Source organism: Antechinus flavipes, chromosome 6 (genome assembly GCF_016432865.1).
Source record: "Antechinus flavipes isolate AdamAnt ecotype Samford, QLD, Australia chromosome 6, AdamAnt_v2, whole genome shotgun sequence".
Taxonomy (NCBI): Eukaryota; Metazoa; Chordata; class Mammalia; order Dasyuromorphia; family Dasyuridae; genus Antechinus; species Antechinus flavipes.
This window is the reverse complement of record NC_067403.1, coordinates 155,429,310-155,451,920: the sequence shown is the minus strand read 5'-3', so window position 1 is coordinate 155,451,920 and position 22,611 is coordinate 155,429,310. Positions and strand designations below refer to the sequence as shown.

The window sequence follows — 22,611 nt, the reverse complement described above, 5'->3', positions numbered from 1 at the left end:
GCTCATGTACTTGCTATGTGGACAGCATTCTAAATCCCAGCAATTACCAACATTTTTCAAATGTTTAAAAAGCACTAGGACAAAAGAAAGAAATGCAGAGAGATTACAGACCAGGCCATTTCTAATCCATGAGAAACTACAACGACCTTTCTCCCTTGTCAAAGAAGCATCTAGAAGTAAACCAATTTCACACAATCTGTTCACAATCCAACATTTCAAAGGCAAACCAACAGATCTTTTCATTTTGTTTTTCAAGTCTGGCCTGAGTTGGTGTACTTCTGTGTAAGCCTTCTTTGAACTTGAAGCTAACACATGTACATAAAAATGGCAAGCTTTCCCCTTATAGACAGAAAAGTATTTTCTTATATCTTCACATATTTTCAAAAAGCCCTTATTAAAATCTTGCATACATTTGCTTCTTGCAAAAATTATAAGCCTGTGCCATCTTGAATTCTCATAATCATTTTTATTTTGTTTTTCTTTTATTTTTCATCTTGAAGATTTTTATTATGTTGGCATCTGTTAATAAACATGCACAATTTCAAAAAGAGCAAAAGAAAAAATAACTCACCCCACATTGCTCTTGTCCATGCAAAGTCAAATAAAATAACTAATGCCGTGATATAATTCTTTGCAAACTTTGTTGCAATAGAAACAAGTTTATGTCATAATTATTTTATTTACATACCAATACAGCATGTAATAGGTCTACAAATCAGTTTTGAGCTATTTTTTTAAAAAAATTTAAAAGTTGGGTTCTACAGGCTTACGTATATGAATGACTAGAAATTAAAGAGGGGATCAGAACTGAAAATGAGGATTTATTTTACTAAATTGTTTTGGCCTAACAACTAAATGAAAATTTGTTAATGTATAATGTTGTTAACTTAGATAATGTTAATAACATTAGTTTTCTCAACTTTTGTTGGAGTTTTATAATTTAGTTATATAAGGTTTTTCCTATAATTTTTTTCAAAGATATTCTCAGATATAAGTTAAATAGTAATATGCTCCACTTAATATTCCCTCATATTTAAAGATTTTTTTAAAGAAAACTTTTTTCTTTAAAAATACAATTTTTGATAATGTAGAAGTCATTATTAATCACATTCAATTTCAAAAAATAGAAACTATCATTAAAATACATTACATCTCTTAATCTGTAGCTCTTTGGAGTTATAACAATCTGTTATATAAACAGTGAAGCAAAATATCCAAGGCATTACTTATGTCTAATCTCATTTTTTAATTTAGAAATTCACAACTTACCTCTTGGCTATATACTATCATTATGTAAAGAATTAAAATAAGAAAATTATTAGCATGGAGTCATGCTTACAGAATTTAAAAAGGGGAACTTCTTCTCTGCCTTAACATTCTTCTCCATTTTTTAGCAATTCTTCAACTAACAGAAATGGAGAAAAGCCACTTTGAGGTTATAGTGCCATTGATTGAAAGTAATTTGGCAAAGTTAACATCAGAAATCCACCTCTGATACTTTGGATCAATTAGCTTTAAAAACTATTGTGTCAATTCAAAGGCCAGCCCTCCAAAAGAGATAGGCATGTTTATCTATCAAGTACCCTCTTTAGAAGAAAAAACTGTAAGAAATCAGATCATGCACCAGAAATCTATTCTAGTTCTTCCAAAGCACATTTCTTAGATTTGGGAGAAGTATGAACCATAAAGTGATCTTTGTCAGTTTGGAGGATAATAAGATAAGTTGATAAATCACAGGGTGACTTGCCACACTTAAAATTTCTACTTTTAAAATGGATGATTTGAGGTCTTCTAATTGTCTGGTGCTAACAAGTTATCCATTTGTAGATATTTTTATCAAATATTCTCCAATAAAGATAATAACCAGTTAATAAAAATGAATCAGCAAGAGATTTTTTTTCTACTTACGTATTTTCACTGAAAATAATGTGAATAATATTCTGCCTTGAGATCATTGAAGAAATAATTTGTTCTTCAGTTTCTGGCTTATTATTATGAGCCCACTTTTGCCATTAACTCAGGAAAACAGAACTACATCTCATTCCATAACTAGTTACTGAAAATAAGAATCCAGCATGTTTGTCTAACTTATTTTTTTAATCAAAAGAAAATAGCAGACATAAACTGTAGTTGCTATAAGTATTTGAGTGGCCTGATTCAATGTTAAATGAGGACTTTTAACTTTTTTCACCCTAACATAGAAAAAGAAATCACTTTTCAGATAACATTCTAGTTACTTGAAGTCAGTACAACTACTGTCATTACCTCCATCATCTTTCCATTATCCTGTGGAGCTGGATGCTGCCCAGTCACAGCCAACGTGTGAAATCTATTGCTCAGTTTAAGAAATATGAAAGAAAAATACTCTCAGAAGAGTATTGTATTTTTCATTCTGCTCCGAGCTGCCATCTACCTGAGCTTAAGTAAAAGCTGAGCCATGCACAAAGATGGCAGATGGCACAGTGCCATTTAAAATGTCACTATGAAAGCCAAGGCAGCATATCGAGCTCACGGCATATCGAGCTCTCTAATTCACAGAAACATTTAACCACACTGGTTCCAAAGTCTACAGCATGCAGACTGTAAGTGAATTAAAGTCCTGAGCTCATTTTTATAGCAGTGAAATGGAATGGTTCTTTGTGTTTCTCAGAACACTGAATGACTGGAGGTCATGTGTAGGATTAGGCTATCTAAATTTAATGATGGAATAGCTAATATTAGTAAAGTTTGCACCACAGTGAAATGTATGTGTATGTGCATAAATGTCGACTTGGCCACAATATTCCTAACAAAGGTTTCCTTCTCAGTAGACAATAAGTAAGAGAATAATTGGCGCACAGTAAAATAGCCTGACTGGAGCTCTTCTTAGTACTCTACACAGCTGGACTTCTTAGTTTCATAGAGGTGTTGATTGCCTTGTGAAGGAATTGTCCATTCAATCCGAGTGAGTCTTTTCTGAAGGGATGGTTTCTTTCTTTTTTTTTTTTTTTTCTTACATGATCTTTAAATCAATGTCTCTCTTGCTAATAAGCACTTCCAAAAGCCTTATTTTTGCCTTCACATGTTTGTATTCATTGTAGTCATCGGCCATTGGAGTACGATCTTCCTTCTGAACGTTTCTGGTGGAAATACAAAGAGATAATATTAGTTTCTTTTCTTTCTTCCCTCTATAAAATAATTTATTATATAGGGATTGTATTTTATTTTATATGTCTTTCCAATAATTAATGAAAATCAGGAACATTTAATATTAATCCAAGTCTTTAAGCAGATTTTGGTGTTCTTTAAAAAGAACACTGTTTATATTTGTACTTAGATATTTGGTTTTACATTTTCCTTAGATAAATTCTTCCTTTAAACATTAAATTATATGCAGAATATGAACTCTAAAAATGTATATCTTTAAAAATATGATAAAAATAGAATATGAACTCTAAAATGTAGATTTTAAAAATGTAAAATATGGCAAAAATAGGTACTCCAAAATGTATATCTATTTAAAAATATAACATGACTAATAAATTAAAAACAAAAAATGAATGTACTTGTATACTTTTATTTTTATAACTTTTATTTTCTATGTACATGTAATTTCTTTAGACCTAAAGGGCTTCTCATCTATTAAAAAGGATATTGAAATGGATAATATTCAAGGTCTGTTCTATCTCAAAAATTCCATAGGAATTTTTTTTTGCAGTCCAACTTTTATTTTTTCAATAGTAAAAACAGTTTTCAATATTCACTTTTGTGAATAGTCTAAATTTTTCACTCTCCCTCCCTTAGCTCCCCCCTCCCTAAAAAAGCAAGCAATATGATCTCGGTTAAATATGTGCAATCAATGACAATATTTTCAAGAATGTCTTCCCAAACTTTTTATTACTTATGACAGGTTTTTTAAATCCCTGAATTTAGGGTGATTATAATGTTTAGACTGATGAAGGGCTGAGTTTTGTTGGCCGAAACTTAACTGGAAAGAAAAAAAAAACCAGGCATCTGACCGAGTTTTGACTCTGACTTATTATGTGACCTTAAGCACATATGAATGCCAAATGAAATCTATTTTTAAAATGTCTCATAAAAATTGCACAAGAATGAAATGGAATAACACCTGTCAACAAAAGAGAATAAAGTTCTCTTTCCTTTTATTGCAGATAAGTTCTTGGCTTAAACTACAAGTTACATGACTTGGGCCCAGCATGTGAACTCATTATTATGTGTGTAGTCAGAGACAATACAATGGAACGGGAAAAGCACTGACTCTATTCAAATCCCACCTAATACTTACTACCTGTAGGACTTGGGAAAATAATTGAACCTCCCCAAGGTTCAGTCCTATAAAAGGTGTGGGTGTGTCCAGATGGCCTCTGAGGTCCCTTTTTGCTTTAGATTTAAAGATAACTTTGCTTCTAAAGCCAACTTCAATTATTTTAAATCAATTAAATGCAATTTTATAGAGCTACTTTCTACTTTTCACCATACTTTACCTTCCCCCCATCATAGTTTCTTAAAAATTAACTCAAATATAGTTATTCAAATATATATAATGATACTTATAGATTAGCACTTAATATTTTGCTTCTTTCTTGGACCTTTATTCTTGAGAGATCATTTAGTGAAAAAGCAAAAGATGGGCTACTGAGAATGGGAAGTCTTGAAAGACAAACTCAGGGAAAGTAATACAGTGAAGCTCCAAGGTGTTTCTCTCTCTGTAGACAAGAACAAAATGTCTAAGAAAGAAAAGGAGAGGGGGAATGTAGTACCTTGAATTTTGTCTGAAAAAATTATCCTCAAAATCACGAAGTTTTTTTCGAATTCTTTTCTTCTCTTCTTTCACTTCTTGAAGTTGTTCTAAGAGCTCATGTCTAAGGAGGTTAAACAAATGAAAGAAAATCAAAATTAAACAAAAAAACAAACAACCCCTATCACAGTAATGCAGTAAAATGAAAAGCAATGGGGACAGTTTAAGAGTTGTTATGAAAATAAAACTTTGAGGTCAGCAGAAGTGGATGTTATGGGTCTTCTTGAGGGGAGAGATTTGCACAAATATATTACTATTTTAAGTGTCCTTAGGGCTTATGAAGTCCCATATTGACCCTTGGCATGTTTTTCATTACAAAATAAGAGATGGGAAATTTGTGCTTGGGAAGTATCAACTTGTGAAAGTTGGATTCATGTAGAACCATTTATAAACATTTATAAAAATGAAATTACTCATTGAAGCAGGAATTAATAAGCAGGAAATTTTCTGAACTAATGAATTATTTTATTCTATACCAGTCAGAGGATCATACATGGAGATCTGTAAGGCCCCTCAAATACCATCTATTATAACTCCCTCATTAAGAAACTGAGGCCCATTGAAATCACACAATTAATAATCATCAAAGATGACATTTGAACCTAGGTCTTTGACTGGAGGATCAGTATTCCATGCAAATATTTCCTGAATAAGTCATATCATTTTGGTCTATACATTTTTATTTATTTTTTTATTTTTTGCAGAGGCAATTGGGGTTAAGTGACTTGCCAAGGATCACATAGCTAGGAAGTGTTAAGTATCTGAGGTCACATTTGAACTCAGGTCCTCTTGATTTCAGGACTAGTGCTCTATTTACTGCACCACCTGGCTGCCCCTATACATTTATCTTAATAAAAAAGTAGAATTTATGAAAGTAAAAAACTATTTCAAGTGTAACATACACAGATGCAGCATGAAGATTAGAAAGTCTCATATCGTGACTGCCTTTTGAAGGTAACTTATCATCCAAAGGGGAAACAAACTGATCAGTAGGCACTTCAAACTGGTCCAGAAAGCAGAAGTCAGTTTCTATGGGCATTGTGAAGTCTGTCTTTGTGCTGCTATCAACTTCTGAACCATCGTCTTCTTCCTAGAGAGACACATATCACAACCCTTTTCTTAAACTGGTTACTCTCAGTATCATAATCATATTGAATATCTATTCAATTATTGATAAGACACTTGGTAAAGTGCTGTAAACATGTCGAAATAGAAATTCATACTGCTATATGCACAGGGATATAATACACTGAAATATTATTTTATAGACCTGTATTTGCACATCTGTACACACTATCCTATACACAGACTCGAAGGAAGTTATGTACCAATGCATTAAACAGTAAGGCAACTTAAGTTCTTAAAGATTTAAAAATGAATAAAGGCAGCAAGTAATCATAGCTAGTAAAACTTTCTCTAAGCACACTGGAGAGTAGGAGGTTGGATAAAAATTCCCAGGGGAATTTGTAAAAATAGATGATGAAAACCAGAACCACTATTATATGGACATCCGTATCTTGGGGTGTTTTGTGGCTTCGAATTTGAGGGAAATATTCCTAATTAAGTGATAAGCAATTTCAGAAAAAGAACTGTATTTTAGAAACCTGAACATTGCAGTTTAATAAATGAGGCTGTGAATCATTTCTTGGTTGCTTGAGGGTGGCGATCAAGGTGGTTAGAAAACATTTGAGAAGAAAACAAAAACTTTTATCTAATGGCAATTTAAGAAGACATGAAATTCCTGAGTATTTGTGAACTTCAAAGAATTCTCAAAACTAAGACTACAAAGATGATGCCCTCCATATTTCTCATTATAAAAACTAAATCTACAAGGAGGTAATAGGTTAAAAAGCTAACCAAAAGATTTAGCAATCCATGCTAGGAATGCCAGACATTCTATCAAACAGAGGCAAGAGAAAAAATTTTATAGAAATTTCTTCAAAATGGTGCTTAGAATGACTTAACAATTATATGAACTCATGACACCAAAAGAAACTGATCTATCTGAAACCTATTGTACAAGGATCGTTGAGGGTATAGTATAAGAGGGTATGACTTCATAGGTCATAACAAAAGCAGAATTTAGCGAGAAAAGGGAATCTGGATTCCACACACACAGAGACACACACAAACACACATAATTTCGTACTCATTTAGAAAAAGGAATTGTTTGAGGAAAATATGAATTTAGAAGATGCAAATTGCTTTTGTAAATCTATCTCTTAAAAAACAAACTACCCTATTATCTTATTTGCTTGTCAATAGAATAGGATATAGAATTTTTTAAAAAGACAAAGTCAATTTTTTTTATTTTTCTTTCCAAGATATTCAGAATGGGAAGAAAAGAGGGAAAGATAGAAAAATACAATCAAGTTCTCTATTTTTTTTCAAATCTAAACCAAAGACCTCAAATAATTTATGGAGTCTCTGCTATAGGCAACTTACTGATATTTGGCAAAATAACTAGTTTTCCTGAGTTCTAATGAGTAGCTAGAATCAGAGTTTAAAACATAATTTTAAAATCACTTCAGCTATATTAAAACACTCAGTTTATGATGCTAAAATTTGTTCATTAAAATTTAAATACAGTTTTTAAATATTTATTAGACTTCATTAAATTAAACCTCATTTTTAAAAGGCTCTAAATTTAGACGTTTTTCTTTTTCTGCAATTGAGCAGATTTCATTTATCAACTAAAATGGGCCAGTTACTACATTAGAAAACCTTAATCTAGTATAATGAAGCGCATATTTACTTTAAAAAAACATTTAAAATAAGTAATGGGAATTAAAGGTGAAAGGAACCACCTGATCTTAACCATCTGCTTTTACAAATTAGAAAGTATTAACTTGACCATGATCCCTAAATGTCTCCTAATTGCCAAATCCAAAAGCACTTCTTTAGCCTGAACCTCTTAGCTGTCTTTCTTGTGGATCCCCCTCTTTTCATTGCCATACTCTTCTCTCTGGAATTTTTTTTGATTATATGCTGGCTCTCTCACTCTTGCTTCTGCTCTCTTACTACATATCGATGATCAGTCCTCCTCAGTCTTCTTTTCTGGATCTCCATCCTATAAACTGTGGCTTTTCCTAAAAGGCTCTGATGGGCCTTCTTCTCTTATCCCTCTTTTCTATTTCACTTGGTGATCTCATCAGCTCCCTTAGATTTAATTTTTCTCTCTATGCAGATTCTCAGATCTATTGATCCAGTCCAAATCTCTCTCTCTCTGCTTTCAGTTTAGCATCTTACATTGACACTGGCCACCTTGCTATTCCTTGAACGTGACTCTCTCTGGACATTATATATTTTCCCAAACCTGAAAATTTTCCCTCTTCATCTTCACTTTCTGCCTTGCCCTTCAGCTAAAATCCTACCTTCTGCAAGAAGCCTTTCCCAATACTCTTTAAAGCTAATGCATTTCTTATTTCATCTTCATTTTAATATATATGTATCTTGTTTGTACAAAGCTGTTTGCATGTTTTCTGTACTATTACACTGGCAACTTCTTGAGAGTTGGATGTGTTTTTTCCCCACCCTCTTTCTTTACATCTCCAGTCATTAGCCCATAGTGTGGGTCACAGAACTCTGACAGTACAGTCACTGACTAAAAAAGGGAAAGCATTTGAAGGAATCAAAAAATGACAGGGATAAATATTTGATGAACTCGTATTTATAAGAAACATGTAATAAAAGGGACTTCAGAAGCAAGTTCTTTCACATAGGCCAAGGATAACAGGTGTAGGAATAGCACTAAGTAAAAGTGTAGAATAAGCTCCAACTTGTTAACAATTGCTAAAGAAGGAAAATAACAATGGCCTCTTAAAACTGGAGGATAGATAAGGTAGGTTATATAATATTAACAAGAAAGAAAGAGAAAGCAGAGTTCATAAAAGCATCTCTGTCAAGAATTATCCTTTCCAGTTTGAAGAATATTTTTAAAAAGGAAAGAGACACTCAAGAAAGATAGGAGGATATAATGATACAGTATCAGCTAGTCTTTAGAAATAAGTCAAGTCTTCAGATTTGGACAAATTTACTTCCCAAAGTGTTAAAAGCTTGTCATGACGAACAACCACTGTGATTACTAAACAAATAAAAGTCAGTAGCAGGCTGGAAACAGGAAGCATCCCAATTTACCAAGAGGGACTGGAAAGTATAAACAAAATTCAGTAACTGCTTTAGGATCACTTCTATCAATCTGTAGTCAACAGAGTGGTGCCAATTACCCAACTAATTTCATTTGCCTTTTTTGGTATTATTAACAGACAGACTAAGAGAATCTGCATTTCATCAAGGCCTCTGGCAATGTCTCTCAAAATATCCTTGTGATACAGAGCTAGTCTTCAAGTCAGTAAGACCTAAGTTCTGATAGTAGCTCTGTGATCACAGGGGCAAATCATATGACCTCTCTGAAACTCAGTTTGCTCATTTGTAAAATGAGAATATTACTTATAGTGTTATTGTGAAATTCAAATAAGTTAATGAATATAAAGCATTTTTGCTAACTTTAAAGTACTATATAAATGTCAGTTATTTTGATAAGTAAGAAAAATGTGGCCTAGATTCACTATGTGGAATTCACAGTGAATTGTATGACTAATGGATTAATACCACCCTACACTGGTATCATATGCTTCATCTTTATAGGTCTATTTTATCCACATTTTTTGCCAATAATTTAGATCAAAGGTGTCAAACTCAAATAGAAATAGATCCCTGTTCTCTGTATGTTGACTTATAAAGCCACCAATTAACATTATTTGTGTTATATTGAATTTTTGTTTATTCTGTCAAACATTTTTAATTGCATTTTAATCTGGTAGATATTGCCAGATACATTGGGCCTTCAAATCTGACACTTGATTTAGAAGAAAGCATACTTCTTAAAACTATGAACCAATGAATCTTGGTTGATAAAACATTTAATGTGATCTAAGACAATATTAACACATATATGATGTTCACATCAAGGAAGGCAATAGACTCACTATACGCTACACTTATCAAAAATGTCATGCTTCAAGACAAATTACTTGTTCAGAGAGCTGCAATTAAAATAATGAAATAGGTATGAAATATATCATATAGAATGGTTAATGAAACTATAGATGTTTGACCTAGAGAACAGAAGACTTGGGGCTAAACTAGCTTTCTTTATGTATTTGAAGACTGCTATGTATTTGAAGAATAAAGATTTGACCTTGTGATGCTCTAGAAGGCAAAGCTAGGACCAATGCAAAACTAGGATCTATGGGTAGAAGAAGAAGTATATAGAAGAGAAATATGTAAAAATATAAACATATATATATATACACACACACACACACACAGACACACACACACACACACACATATATGCACATACAATTAGAAATCTCTAGAAATGGAATGGATTTCCTACATATAACACTGACAAAGAGGCTAAGAAAATGATTTTAATTATAAGATAAGAATTTTTAAGGATTTCTTTTTAAGGACAAATTGGAAGCATGTCTACAGTTCATGTAGTAGGACAAGCACTATTAAACTCTGAATGTTACCAAGAACAAGTTTTCTTACGTAGAAATAGCTCTATCACACGCATATACAAGAATAATGTTCTAATTTTAATGCATAAGTATCCAAATTTCTAAAAAATCATATTTGAAATAGGCAACAACTTGATCAGAGTTAAAATACAATATCATCCAGCTCTGGATTATCCTTGCTAAAGATAAATGAAAATATCTGAGAATCTGAAATCTCACTAGTTTCTTGGTCAGCCATGTGCCTTTTTCAAGAGTTGCTGTGCAAATCACATATTGTACTGAGGGTAGCTCAGAATTAAGATCTTCAAATATGAAAAGTATTGCAAAAATAGTGCTTTTTTCAAGAAATCTAGTTAGGAACACATAGAGCAGGAGAAAAATCCTAGCATAGGTAGAAAAGTATGATCTCATTTGCTAACTAAATTGTCACTATATGGAAGTTATAGAGATTTCAAATGAAGAAAATTCATTACAGAAGCTTGTATTATTTATGAAATCAAACACCAGGATACACCAAAACTCTTCATGGCAAAGTTGTTGTTTTTTTAAGAAATGAAGGAAAGGGAATAAGCTAATCTATGATAAAAAGAAAAAAAAATTAAAAGTTCATACAGTTAATGACTTTCTGGAGACATTACAGAAAAATAATACTGGAGAAACACATATCAATACAGTTTTCATTAACTACTTAATAATTATTAGCTATTAGTAGTTTGATGTCTTCACCTTGAAGAAGGAAGCTGTTTCACCCTCGATAATTGGCTGTAGCAAAGGACTTCTCCGCTTGTTGGAGGGAGAACCCTGTGACAAGCATGAACAAATATGTTATATTGTGAATCACTTTCTCTTCCTCCTCTCTCTCCCAGCCCTCTGCCTTTCTTTTATTTCAGCCAACAGTTTATATTTTAACTTTTCTTTAGAGGAAAATAAGAATCATAGAATATGATTCACTTATTTATTTGTTTAATTTAATTTTTACAATATCCAGCTAGGAAAGAATCTTGCTGAGATATATTTAAGATGACTGGTTAGAGCTGATGTCTCCCCAACTAACTTCTATTCTAATGAATAGCCTCTCTATTACAAGAAGCCCCAAGGGAGAAAGGTAATCACAAGAATAGCATAGGAATTTCAGGGTCAGAAAAAAAATAAGTTCAATTTAACACCATAAGTGAATTTCAATTATCACATAAAGTGACAAGATGTATATCTAGAGATGTTTTCAAGGTGTGCCATGAACATATTAGTAGGATGATTGGTCTTAATAATAAAAGCATTATTAACAATTATTAACAATAATATAGCATTGAAACCGAGTTGTCATCAGGAATTCTCTAGCAGAAAAGAGACAATACAGTGTTAAGAAAAGGCAGCAAGTAGCTATATTAATGTATGTGTGTATGTATGCCCTTCTCAAAACCAATGTACCCCCTGTGAATGCACAACAGAATGCTACCTTCTAAAACATTATCAACAAGAAGTGGAAAGTATGATAGGAGGAAATAGTCCAATAAATTGAAGCCATTCCCCATCACTGTGGGGAAAAGCACTAATCTTTAACATAAATCAACCCAAATACAGAGGGGTCAAAGAAGAGAGAGCTTACCAGAAATAATCAAGTATTGTGGACAATAGGATCATTTCACAATCCTTTTAAAATTACCTTCCTCCTTTTCCTTTCCATAATCCCTTTTAACCCCCTATAGTCTTTTGCCACAAATGGGAGTCTGTCTTTCTGAAGCCAGGATCCCAAGATCTTTCATTGGGTAAAACTTTCAAGAGAGGCTAGGATAGGATTATAAACCCACTTCACAAGGAGGGGGAGGCCTGGGATTGCTACTGTTTTAGCTTTGACTTTGCTTATAGGGGAGCACTGAGTGCTATTGGTGTTCTTTACACAAGTCTGCATAGATAAAAAATTGAAAGCAGGTTGTTTGAGGGTTGTATGAGAGCAGGATTAGAGGGATGTCAATAGATTATATATATGGGCAAAATATATTGCCCAAAGGGGCAGGAAAAATCATAATTTAGAAGACAAAATGAATAACTAAAGCTAATGATTAAAAAATTGTATATTTTAAAGGGGAAATATAATAGGCTTTATTTGATCAGTTTTGCCTATTTGTGGCAGGTATAGCCATAGATGTTTGTAATGAATTCTTCATTCTTTCAATTAGCTGGCTAAAATTTATTAGGCTTCATATGAAGAGAGATTATATTTACATTCAAAGAAAGAAATGATAAATATTAATATGTATAGAATAATTTTATATGCAAATATGTGTGTGTGTACTATATATATTTGTGGATGGTATACATACATACACAAATCTATTTGTAGCTAACAGTAGATATCTCTCACGTAAGGGAAAGGGGAGAAAAAAAGAAAAAAAGAAATCTATGTGATAACTTTGTTGTGTATTTGGAGGTAATAGCAAGTTGTATTTTGTAGATTTGCAGTCTCATGTGCAATCGTCTTTTTATTATACTGTTATGGAAATACTTATTTTATTCCCTGAATTTTAAGTAAAATAAATAAAAAATAAATGTTAGGCTGTTAAAACATAATAATGAGAATTTGGAAAGTCACCTTTATACTGAAAGCAAGGAAAGTATTCTACTCACAATGCTGGGAATAGCGGTGGCCCGTGACAGAATCTGTTTGACCAGTCTATATCTGTCATATAATGGCTTCATAACCTGACGTTCATGCTTTGTTACCTGAAAATAAGAATAGTACAATTAGTTCACCTTTCTGCTAGGTTTGTGATGACAATTATCTTAGTAAGCAGAAATGCAGGGTTAAAGGATCATTGCTAAGAAGGAGAATTATTCAATCCAGGCCATAAATCTTTGAGTTAAGAACCATTTATGTAAATAATACCATTTAGTCAATAAGTCTTATCAACATATTTAAGATAATATTAGTAAATTATGTCAGACTTTTAATAGCATCATTTTCAAACATGTGACACTCATATATATCATACATGTGACCCTTAAATATCTAATTCAAATATTTAACATGTCATAATCTAATGTCCTAATCTTCATAATCTGGATCCAATTGATTCTTCTAAGCACTCTTCTCTTATTCCCCATCCCATACAGGTTCTTCTGGTCACTGTGACCTGCTTGATCCTCCCCTCACATTCCACTCCAGCTGCTGCCTTTGGGTCACTTCTATTCCTCCAGTAGATCCATGTAGATCCAATAGAAAAACATTTCTAGCTGGGTTTGTCTGTACCAGAAATTCTTTTTATTTTATTCAGCAAGAAGGCTATCAGAAAGGGTAAAGATTCCTATCTGTAGTAACCTGCTGGCTGATCAGTTGTAGATTATGGAAAAATGGGAAAAACTTGAAGACGATTGTGGCTAAGCATTGAACTAATCAATATCAATCAGCCAGAGAAGCATTTATTGAATACTTATTATGTTCCAGCCCCTAGGAATAAGTATAGGGACTGTATTCATAATTTTAATGGTTTAGGGAACTCCTAAGTGAGGAAATTTCCTTTTCCAATGCAGATCAATATGGATATAAATATAATTCATGCCAGAGGTGGAGTTTGACCCTAGGTTTTCTTAATTCTGAGGCCATCCCTCTATTTATTACTCCATCCTGGTTATCTGGGCACAAAGGCCAAAACTGAAACAGTCTGATTTCAAGAGGTTTTATCTTTTATTGAGAAAGAAACTTTAAGTCTACACTTAAAAGTGCTTAAGTACACTTAAGGTCTAGTTCCTATCCCTAGTTCTCTTAATAAAAGATACTTCGGGTAGCAGGGGAATTTAGGAAATGGCATTGAGCACTGGAGGAAACTATGAACTCTGTGAAGCAAAAGTGAGGAGGAAAAGGATGACATACAAAAGGACAGGCAGATTAAAGGCATGTTGAGAAAATGTTGTGTGTAAACTACATGAAAAAGTCAGTCTAACTGGATCAAAAAATGTATCCAGGGGATTGATGTGGATTGGAATGAAATGGAATAAGAGCATATCCAAGTTTTTATATGTCAGAGATTGCATCACAGACAATGTGTTTTTCAGAATGCAATTTAAAAATATCCATGGCTTTGAAATTTCTACTGTTATTCATGTCTCCTCTTCCATTCTAATGGGTGACTGTAATTGCTTGGCTTTCTTGTGCCAAAATGATTTTTTTTTCCTAATTCATATTTGTAGGTTGACCATTGATACAAACAAATCACATTGAGATATTTATTTAGGATTTGGAGTAGTTGTTTCTTCCTAGATTAACTTCTTTAGTAATGATCTGGCCTCAAAGTCTATACCTAACTGAACTGTTGATAAATTTGGTAATCCTGAAAGTTATTAAAGTACCTAATTCAAATGTTTGACTTTAGTCTGGATCCGATTGATTCTTCTAGTTACTCTTATCCTACTCCCCATCCCATACTGGTTCTTCTGGTGACTGTGACCTTCTGAATCTTTCCCTCACATTCCACTCCAGCTGCTGCATTTGGGTCACTTCTACTCCTTCAGCCTTTCTCCTCACATTCATTTCTGGGAACCCATAGTTCTATTCAAAGATGGGCTCAAATGTCACTGCTGATATAAGGCCTTTCTCTATTTTCACCCATAATTAAGGCTCTCTCTCCTCAAAATGACTGTGTCCACTGTATGCTTACTTATATCGGCTGTCTTTTAATCCTGATATCTAACATATCATATATAACATGTATATGTTACATAGTAAAGTTACAAATAGGAACTAGACCTGTGATTTCATTGATACTGGGAAATCCAAAGGAAGGAATTTATGACCAAAGAAGAACTAGAGATCATTACTGATCACAAAATAGAAAATTTTGATTATACCAAACTGAAAAGTTTTTGTACAAACAAAACTAATGCAGACAAGATTAAAAGGGAAGCAATAAACTGGGAAAACATTTTTACAATCAAAGGTTCTGATAAAGGACTCATTTCTAAAATATATAGAAAATTGACTCTAATTTATAAGAAATCAAGCTATTCTCCAATTGATAAGTGGTCAAAAGATATGAACAGACAATTCTCAGACAAAGAAATTGAAACTATTTCTAGCCATATGAAAAGATGCTCCAAGTCATTATTAATCAGAGAAATGCAAATTAAGACAACTCTGAGATACCACTACACACCTGTCAGACTGGCTAGAATGACAGGGAAAGATAATACGGAATGTTGAAAGGGATGTGGGAAAACAGGGACACTGATACATTGTTGGTGGAATTGTGAACACATCCAGCCATTCTGGAGAGCAATTTGGAATTATGCTCAAAAAGTTATCAAACTGTGCATACCCTTTGATCCAGCAGTGTTTCTACTGGGCTTATACCCCAAAGAGATACTAAAGAAGGGAACGGGACCTGTATGTGCCAAAATGTTTGTGGCAGGTCTCTTTGTAGTGGCCAGAAACTGGAAACTGAGTGGATGCCCATCAATTGGAGAATGGCAGAATAAATTGTGATATATGAATATTATGGAATATTATTGTTCAGTAAGAAATGACCAGCAGGATGATTTCAGAAAGGCCTGGAGAGACTTACATGAACTAATGCTGAGTGAAATGAGCAGGGCCAGGAGATCATTATATACCTCAACAACAATACTATATGATGACCAATTCTGATGGACCTGGCCATCCTCAGCAATGAGATGAACCAAATCAGTTCCAATGGAGCAGTAATGAACTGAACCAGCTATGCCCAGCGAAAGAACTCTGGGAGATGACTAAGAACCATTACATTGACTTCCCAATCCCTATATTTTTGCCTGCCTGCATTTTGGATTTCTTTCACAGGCTAATTGTACAATATTTCAGAGTCCAATTCTTTTTGTACAGCAAAATAACGATTTGGTCATGTACACTGATTGTGTATCTAATTTATATTTCAATATTTTTAACCATCTACTGGTCATCCTGCCATCTGGGGGAGAGGGTAGGAGGAGGGGAAAAATTGGAACAAGAGGTTTGGCAATTGTCAATGCTGTAAAGTTACCCATACATATAACCTGTAAATAAAAGGCTATTAAAATTATACACACACACACACACACACACACACACACACACACATATACAATATACACTGGGAAATCCTACATGGAGAAACTACCACTGTAGGTTTGCACCTTCTTAGCAATTTTACAGTCTAGATCAGAGATGTGACTTGAACCTGGGTTTTGCTGGTTCTGAAGTCAGCTGTCTAACCATTAAAAATTTGTGGAGTTGAAGTACTGGTATTGCTTGATTTGTTTGGCAGAACATTAGAACATACTTTTACTTAAGAATCAATGAAATATAGAAATAAAGTGCCAAGGAATCAAACCTAAATCTTTAACTAATTTTCTATTCTGAGCTTACATTCCTGTAATATGCCCAATTAGATAAACATCACAAAGTTTGGGAAGGATGTCCTAATCAATTATCTGCTATTTATTAATAGAAAAAACTGTTACAAAGATTTTGTTCAGTCCTGTATGATTCTTTGGGACCCCCATTTAGGGTTTTCTTGGCAAAGATACTAAAGTGGTTTGCCATTTCTGTCTCCAGCTCATTTTTACAGATGAAGAAACCAAGGCAAACAAAGTTAAGGGACTTGCCCAGGATCATATAGTTAGTGAGTGTTTGAGGTCACATTTAAACGTAAAAAGATGAGTCTTCCTGACTCCAAACCTGGCACTCTATCAACTATATGATCTAATTGCTCAATTTAAGTGAGATTAGTTTAAAATTTATGTTTATAAAGGAAATAAAGTACTGATATTTAAAATTATTAGTTTATATTATAGAATTATTATGTTATAGAACATAAAATACTGATTTTTTTCATTTTGCTTATAAGAGATCAAATCTTCCATGTGGTGAATATAATAAAGACCTGACTTGTCATATAGACTTGCTGAATGAACATTTACACTTGTGCTGGCCATCTTCTTTTGTTTTAAATAATAAAAGCGCTCAATTAGTTTTAGAGATAGAAATGAAAATTGCCTATTAATGTATCTAACTTTTGCCATAATGCTGATAAGACAGCCTACATCATCTAATATATATTAGAAAATAAAGTAGAAATCAGGTATTTCTGATACTAGAGATCTTCTGAGGCAAAGAAATGATCTATTAGAGTTCTCTTTTTATGACTTACATACAATGGCATGGAAAATGACTGAGTTTTGGAAGAAATTAAGATCTTACACTGAGCAGAGTCCCAGATCTGGGAGGTCCTAACAAGCTGAGAAGGGCCTGAACACACTGTATACCTGTTGTCTGAGAATATAGCAGCAGGTGATGAATTTTTCAGCCATTATAATTCTTAAAGGTCAGAAGTTCCAGATTTTTGAACTGCCAGATTATAAAGGGATTGCAAGGAATAAAATAACCTCTCAGCCCTCTAGAACTCTAAGGAAGCTCAGAAACTGATAAGACCTATAGTCTTTTTCTTCCATGAGAGATTTTAAAAATCAATTGACAGCCAATTCTCCAGGTATATTCCCCAGGATGAATCACTCTGGTCTCCATCCCAAGGCCTGAGTTTCCTGCTCCCTGGTGCAAATGTCTAGTTTTGTTTCACCCAGATAAGAATTTTATAAATTCTATAAATAACCCTGTTTCACCTTTGTCTGGCACCTAATCTCTCCAGGTTTGCTCCTTCACTTGAAGAACACTGCCTCACTCAATACAGCTTGCTTGATTTACTTTTTCTCTGTCTACTTTCATCTTTTGTTGCCTTCATACAGCGGGGCTCCATCTCTCAGCCATAGCAGTTCTCTCCTTAGAAACATGAGCCATAATGAAGGGCTGAGAGTAATGACCACAATTGTCACACCTATATCCCAGACTTATATAGTGGACTGCAAAGGCTGGATTTGAAATTTTGTGCTCCAGTGCTGGGGTGCTCTCCCCATTCCCAAGGCTAGGACTAGGGCCTCTACCCCAATCTCTGTGTCTCTCAGGCTTTTTCTTTGGGAAAAGGTAGTTGCAGATAAGGCAGATTGTTTCCTTTGTACTCCACTTGAGATTCTTAACTTTTCTAAGTCTGTAATATGAAAGGAATACCTTGCAATCTACTTTGTTTGGTGAAAGGAGAATCCCCTACATGGATCTGTTAAAAAGACCTTAAAGTCTGCCTCAGACATTTAGTAGTCCTTTGATGCTGGGCAAGCCATTTAATCTCTCTCAGCCTCAATCTTTCTTTATCTGTAAAGTAGGAAGCCAGCTAGTGCAGTGGTTAGACTCGTCTTCCTGAGTTCAAATCTGACCTTAGACATTAGCTGTGCGATCCTGGGCAAATCATTTTGCCTATTTGCCTCAGTTTCCTCATCTGTAAAATAATCTAGAGAAGGAAATGGCAAACTATTCCAGTATCTTTTCCAAGAAAACCTCAAATGAAGTCACAAAGAGTAAGGTGCAACTGAACAACAAAAGTGGGGATAACTGAACCTATTTTACATGTTGTTGTGAGGGTTAAATAAAATAACATATGTCAAGTGTTACAATATGAAAGATTGGCCCAGATCATCAGTGTAGAAAATTCCTAGTCAGGAACTCCCTATACTAATGTAAATCATCAACTGTTTTGAAATTTATAGTCAAAGTAGAGATTCTTGATCTGGGAGTATGAGAACCTGACATTTTTGGATAACTATATTTGAATATAATTAACTTTTTTGTAATCCTATGGATTTAATTTAAAAAGTTATTCTGAAAAGGGATCCATAGGTTTCTGCAGGCTACCAAGAGTTTCCTGGAACATAGAAGGGTTTAGAGTTTTGCCTAGGATCATACAGCTTTGTGTCAGAAGTGGGACATGAATTCTATAGGCAGCTCTTTTTCCATAAGTAAAAATATTAACATATTCATTTTTAAGAAGCAGAGCTCATGACTTTTACATAATCTTTGTCACCCAGGCTTCAGATTTTTTTTTAAAGACTATAAGTCTTATAGAAAATTGAAAACCAATTGACTTAATTTCTTGAGCTTTTGTGCTATCATTCACTACATAATCATTTGGTCTTTCTAGAGGATGAAACTATAAGGGAAGTTAGACAGTGATATTTATGAAGGAAATTAGATTTAGACTGACATCTCACATCTTATACAAGAGATACAGATTAGAGAAGTATTAGGGAAAATTTCTTATTGGAGAGAAGAAAAATTCTTGAACAACAAGGAACGCAGAAGATCCCAGGAATAAAATGGATAATTCTGATTACATAAAATCTAAACAGTTTTGTACAGAATATCTAATAAATGCAGGATTAAAAATGAAACAATTAACTGAATTAAAAATCTTTGTAGTAAGTATGATTCAAATTTATTGATATATGGTCTAAGAGTATGAGCAGACAGTTCTCAAGAGAAGCAGTCCAGGCTATCTATAGTTATATGAAAAAAAAATACTCTAAATCACAATCAATTAGAGAAATTTAACCTCATACTCATTAGAACGATCAACATGACAAAAGTAGAAAATGACAAATGTTAGAGGGGTTGTGAGAAAATAGGAACACTGATACATTGTTGATGGACTCATGACTGGGTTTAATCATCTGGAAAGCAATTTGGAATTATGCCTATGGACTTACTGGACAAAGTATGCTGTTTGATCCAGTTATATTACTGCTAGGCCTAAACCCACAAGAGATCAAAGAAAGATGAAAAGATCCTTTATGTACAAAAATATTTACAGAAGCTCCTTTTGTAGTGGCATAAAACTGGAAACTAATGGAATGTACTTCATTTGAGGAATGGCTGAATAAATTTTGGCAAATGAATAGGATAGAGTACTATTGGGCCTAACAGATTTTCTTATTTTAATTGATGCAGGGTGAAGTACAAAGAACCAGAAGAACAATTTATACTTTAACACCATATTGAAGAATGAAATGAACATGACTGGGAGAAAAATTTATACAATAGCAACATTAAAAGCTGTAAGAACTATGATTAATTCAATAATCATTCATGATTCCAGAAGCCTGATAATGAAACATGCTAGAGAGATGACGGATTTATAGTGCAAAATGAGTCAAATCTTTATTTCTATATCTATCTATCTATCTATCTATATCTGTATATAGTTCATTGAGGGAATTTGTTTTTGCTTGACTATACATTTTTGTTATAAGAAAGTTGTGAGGTTTTTTAATAGAATAAGGTCAAGGATGTAAGGGAAAGAAAATAGGTTTTTGCTAATTTTTTTTTCCATAAATAGAGAAGTAGGGACTACTACAAAGGTGAAAAGTGTGTACTTTCAGATGAGCTCATTGTACTATTAGTTTTACTTAACTGTTTTACTTATTACAAGAAGACTCTTATTAAGCGGAAATAGTCTGTATATACAATTTAAAAATAAAACAACAATTAAAAAAAAAAGAATAAAAACAATGGATAGAAGTGATTGGGATTAGAAGACAAGTCTAATTTACTTCTATGGTGAAAGAAATCTCTCTTTTCAAATTTAATTTTTATTTATTTTGTTAAATTCAAAAAGACAAAAAACCCTGAAACATCTCTCTGTACACAACATAAAGAGATTCAATATAAAACCATGAAATTTCATTTTACAGTGTTTACTTTTTTTAAAAACTAAGCAATAAAAACACTACATAACATTTTCAACACTACCCTGCTTTTCTGTGCTTCTTTTAAAGTTTTCTTTTGTTCTCTACTTTGTAGTTTTTTTCCTAATTTCCTTCCCTACTTCAGGAGATGATTAGACACAAATATGTATGTATACATAGATATGTATGTATGTATATGTATGTTTATATATGTAAAATCATACTATATATATACTTCTATTTATTAGTTCTTTTTCTGGAGATAGAATCTTCCTTCATAGGTTCTTTGTAGTTGATTTGAGTATTTTCAATATTCAAATTGACAATCATTGAAAATGGTTTTTAGAACAATATTGTTGTTATGTATATAACGTTCTCTTGTTTCTGCTAATTTAACTTTTTATTATTTCATGCAAGTCATTCCTTTTCTTATAGCACAGCAGTATTCCATCACAATTCTATATCACAACTTGTTTAGCTATTCCCCAATTGATGGGTATCACTAAAATCTAGTTTTTTGTCACAACAAGTGAGCTACTATAATTTTTTTTAGAATATGTAAGTCTTTTTTTTCCCCTAATCACCTTGGGAAACAGACCTAATAGTGGTATTGCTGGGTGTCAAAGGATACACACAATTTTATAACTCTTTGGGCTTAATTTCAGAATGCTCTCCAAAATGGCTGGGTCACTTCACAGTTCTATCAATAGTAAATTAGTGTGCTAATTTGGGAAGTAAGTCCCAAATGTGGTGACAAAACCAATTTAAAGTATACGTACTGATTTAATGGAAAGGAATTTAAAAAAAAAAAAAAACTGTAGGGAAACACAAACCTAAAAAACATTACCTGAAATTTGAATGGATTAAACAATCCATTCAATAAATAAAAATAAATAATAAATAACATAAAACAATAAATAAATAAATAAATTACATTAGTAATGTCAAACTCAAATAGAAATGGAAGGGGCCACTAAACTATATATATAACAATAAATAAAATAAAACAAGAAATAAAATCTAAAAACAAAGACAAATATAGAATTATACGGAGCAATCTTTCATGCATGATAATAGTATTAAATTTTTCCAAGTGGAAATGTGAGACTAGAGCAAAATTTGGTACAAATCAGGTGAATTAAAAAATATTCATAATCATAATGTCAAAAAAGATAAATTGGGGTACTACAATGAAATAATATCAGCACTTAAAAAAAAAAAACAACCCTAGGGGTATGGATTTCCTCCCTCCACTTTATTCTTTAAAAATAATGGAGACTATTTTAATGATGACTTATTGAATGTTATGTGTTGAGGTCCTGAATGGTGTGTTGAACAGAAAAATTAAAAAACTGATCCCTGAGGCAGGCAGGGTTTTAGTTTCATGGTCCCACCCTCTCAGGAGTTGCCCAGTTTGAAATCCAAGTTATGGCAAACTCTTGAGACCACCTTCTATAGGGGTCTTGAGCAGTCTCACCTTGCCACATCTTGTTAGAAATCCCACTCATGTCCTTGAGCTAAATTTTTCCTATAAATAAAGCTATTCAAAGGCTGATTCCTTTGGGTCAATTCCCCTCTCTTTTCCCCCCGACTCTACCTTGTGTTGTCTTTCCCCTTCCCCTTCCCCCATGCCATGTGGTATTTCCCCTAAATTTCCTCCTTATAACTAATTAACTCTTTTAGAGTGCTAAAGCCTTTTCGGAATTTATC

General features: G+C 33.1%; 2 protein-coding genes across 4 annotated transcripts in view; one reads left to right on the top strand and one right to left on the bottom strand.

Annotated features, from left to right (window-relative positions):
• Positions 1-20,964, top strand: part of HERC3 (HECT and RLD domain containing E3 ubiquitin protein ligase 3) — a 163,222-nt gene extending 142,258 nt beyond the window's left edge. The window contains exon 26 of the mRNA XM_051964905.1: positions 20,165-20,964. Within this exon, the coding sequence (XP_051820865.1) occupies positions 20,165-20,169 (5 nt within the window). The 3' untranslated portion in view covers positions 20,170-20,964. The remainder of the gene's footprint in view (positions 1-20,164) is intronic.
• FAM13A (family with sequence similarity 13 member A) overlaps positions 1-22,611 on the bottom strand; it is a 103,130-nt gene that overhangs the window by 579 nt on the left and 79,940 nt on the right. For all 3 annotated transcript variants that reach the window (XM_051964906.1, XM_051964908.1, XM_051964909.1), the window contains exons 14-18: positions 12,952-13,047; positions 11,053-11,127; positions 5,701-5,888; positions 4,761-4,862; positions 1-3,119 (exon numbers count right to left, since the gene is read on the bottom strand). The exon at positions 1-3,119 is cut by the window's left edge and continues 579 nt beyond it. In XM_051964906.1, coding sequence (XP_051820866.1) covers positions 2,993-3,119; positions 4,761-4,862; positions 5,701-5,888; positions 11,053-11,127; positions 12,952-13,047 — 588 coding nt within the window. In that variant the 3' untranslated portion in view covers positions 1-2,992. The remainder of the gene's footprint in view (positions 3,120-4,760; positions 4,863-5,700; positions 5,889-11,052; positions 11,128-12,951; positions 13,048-22,611) is intronic.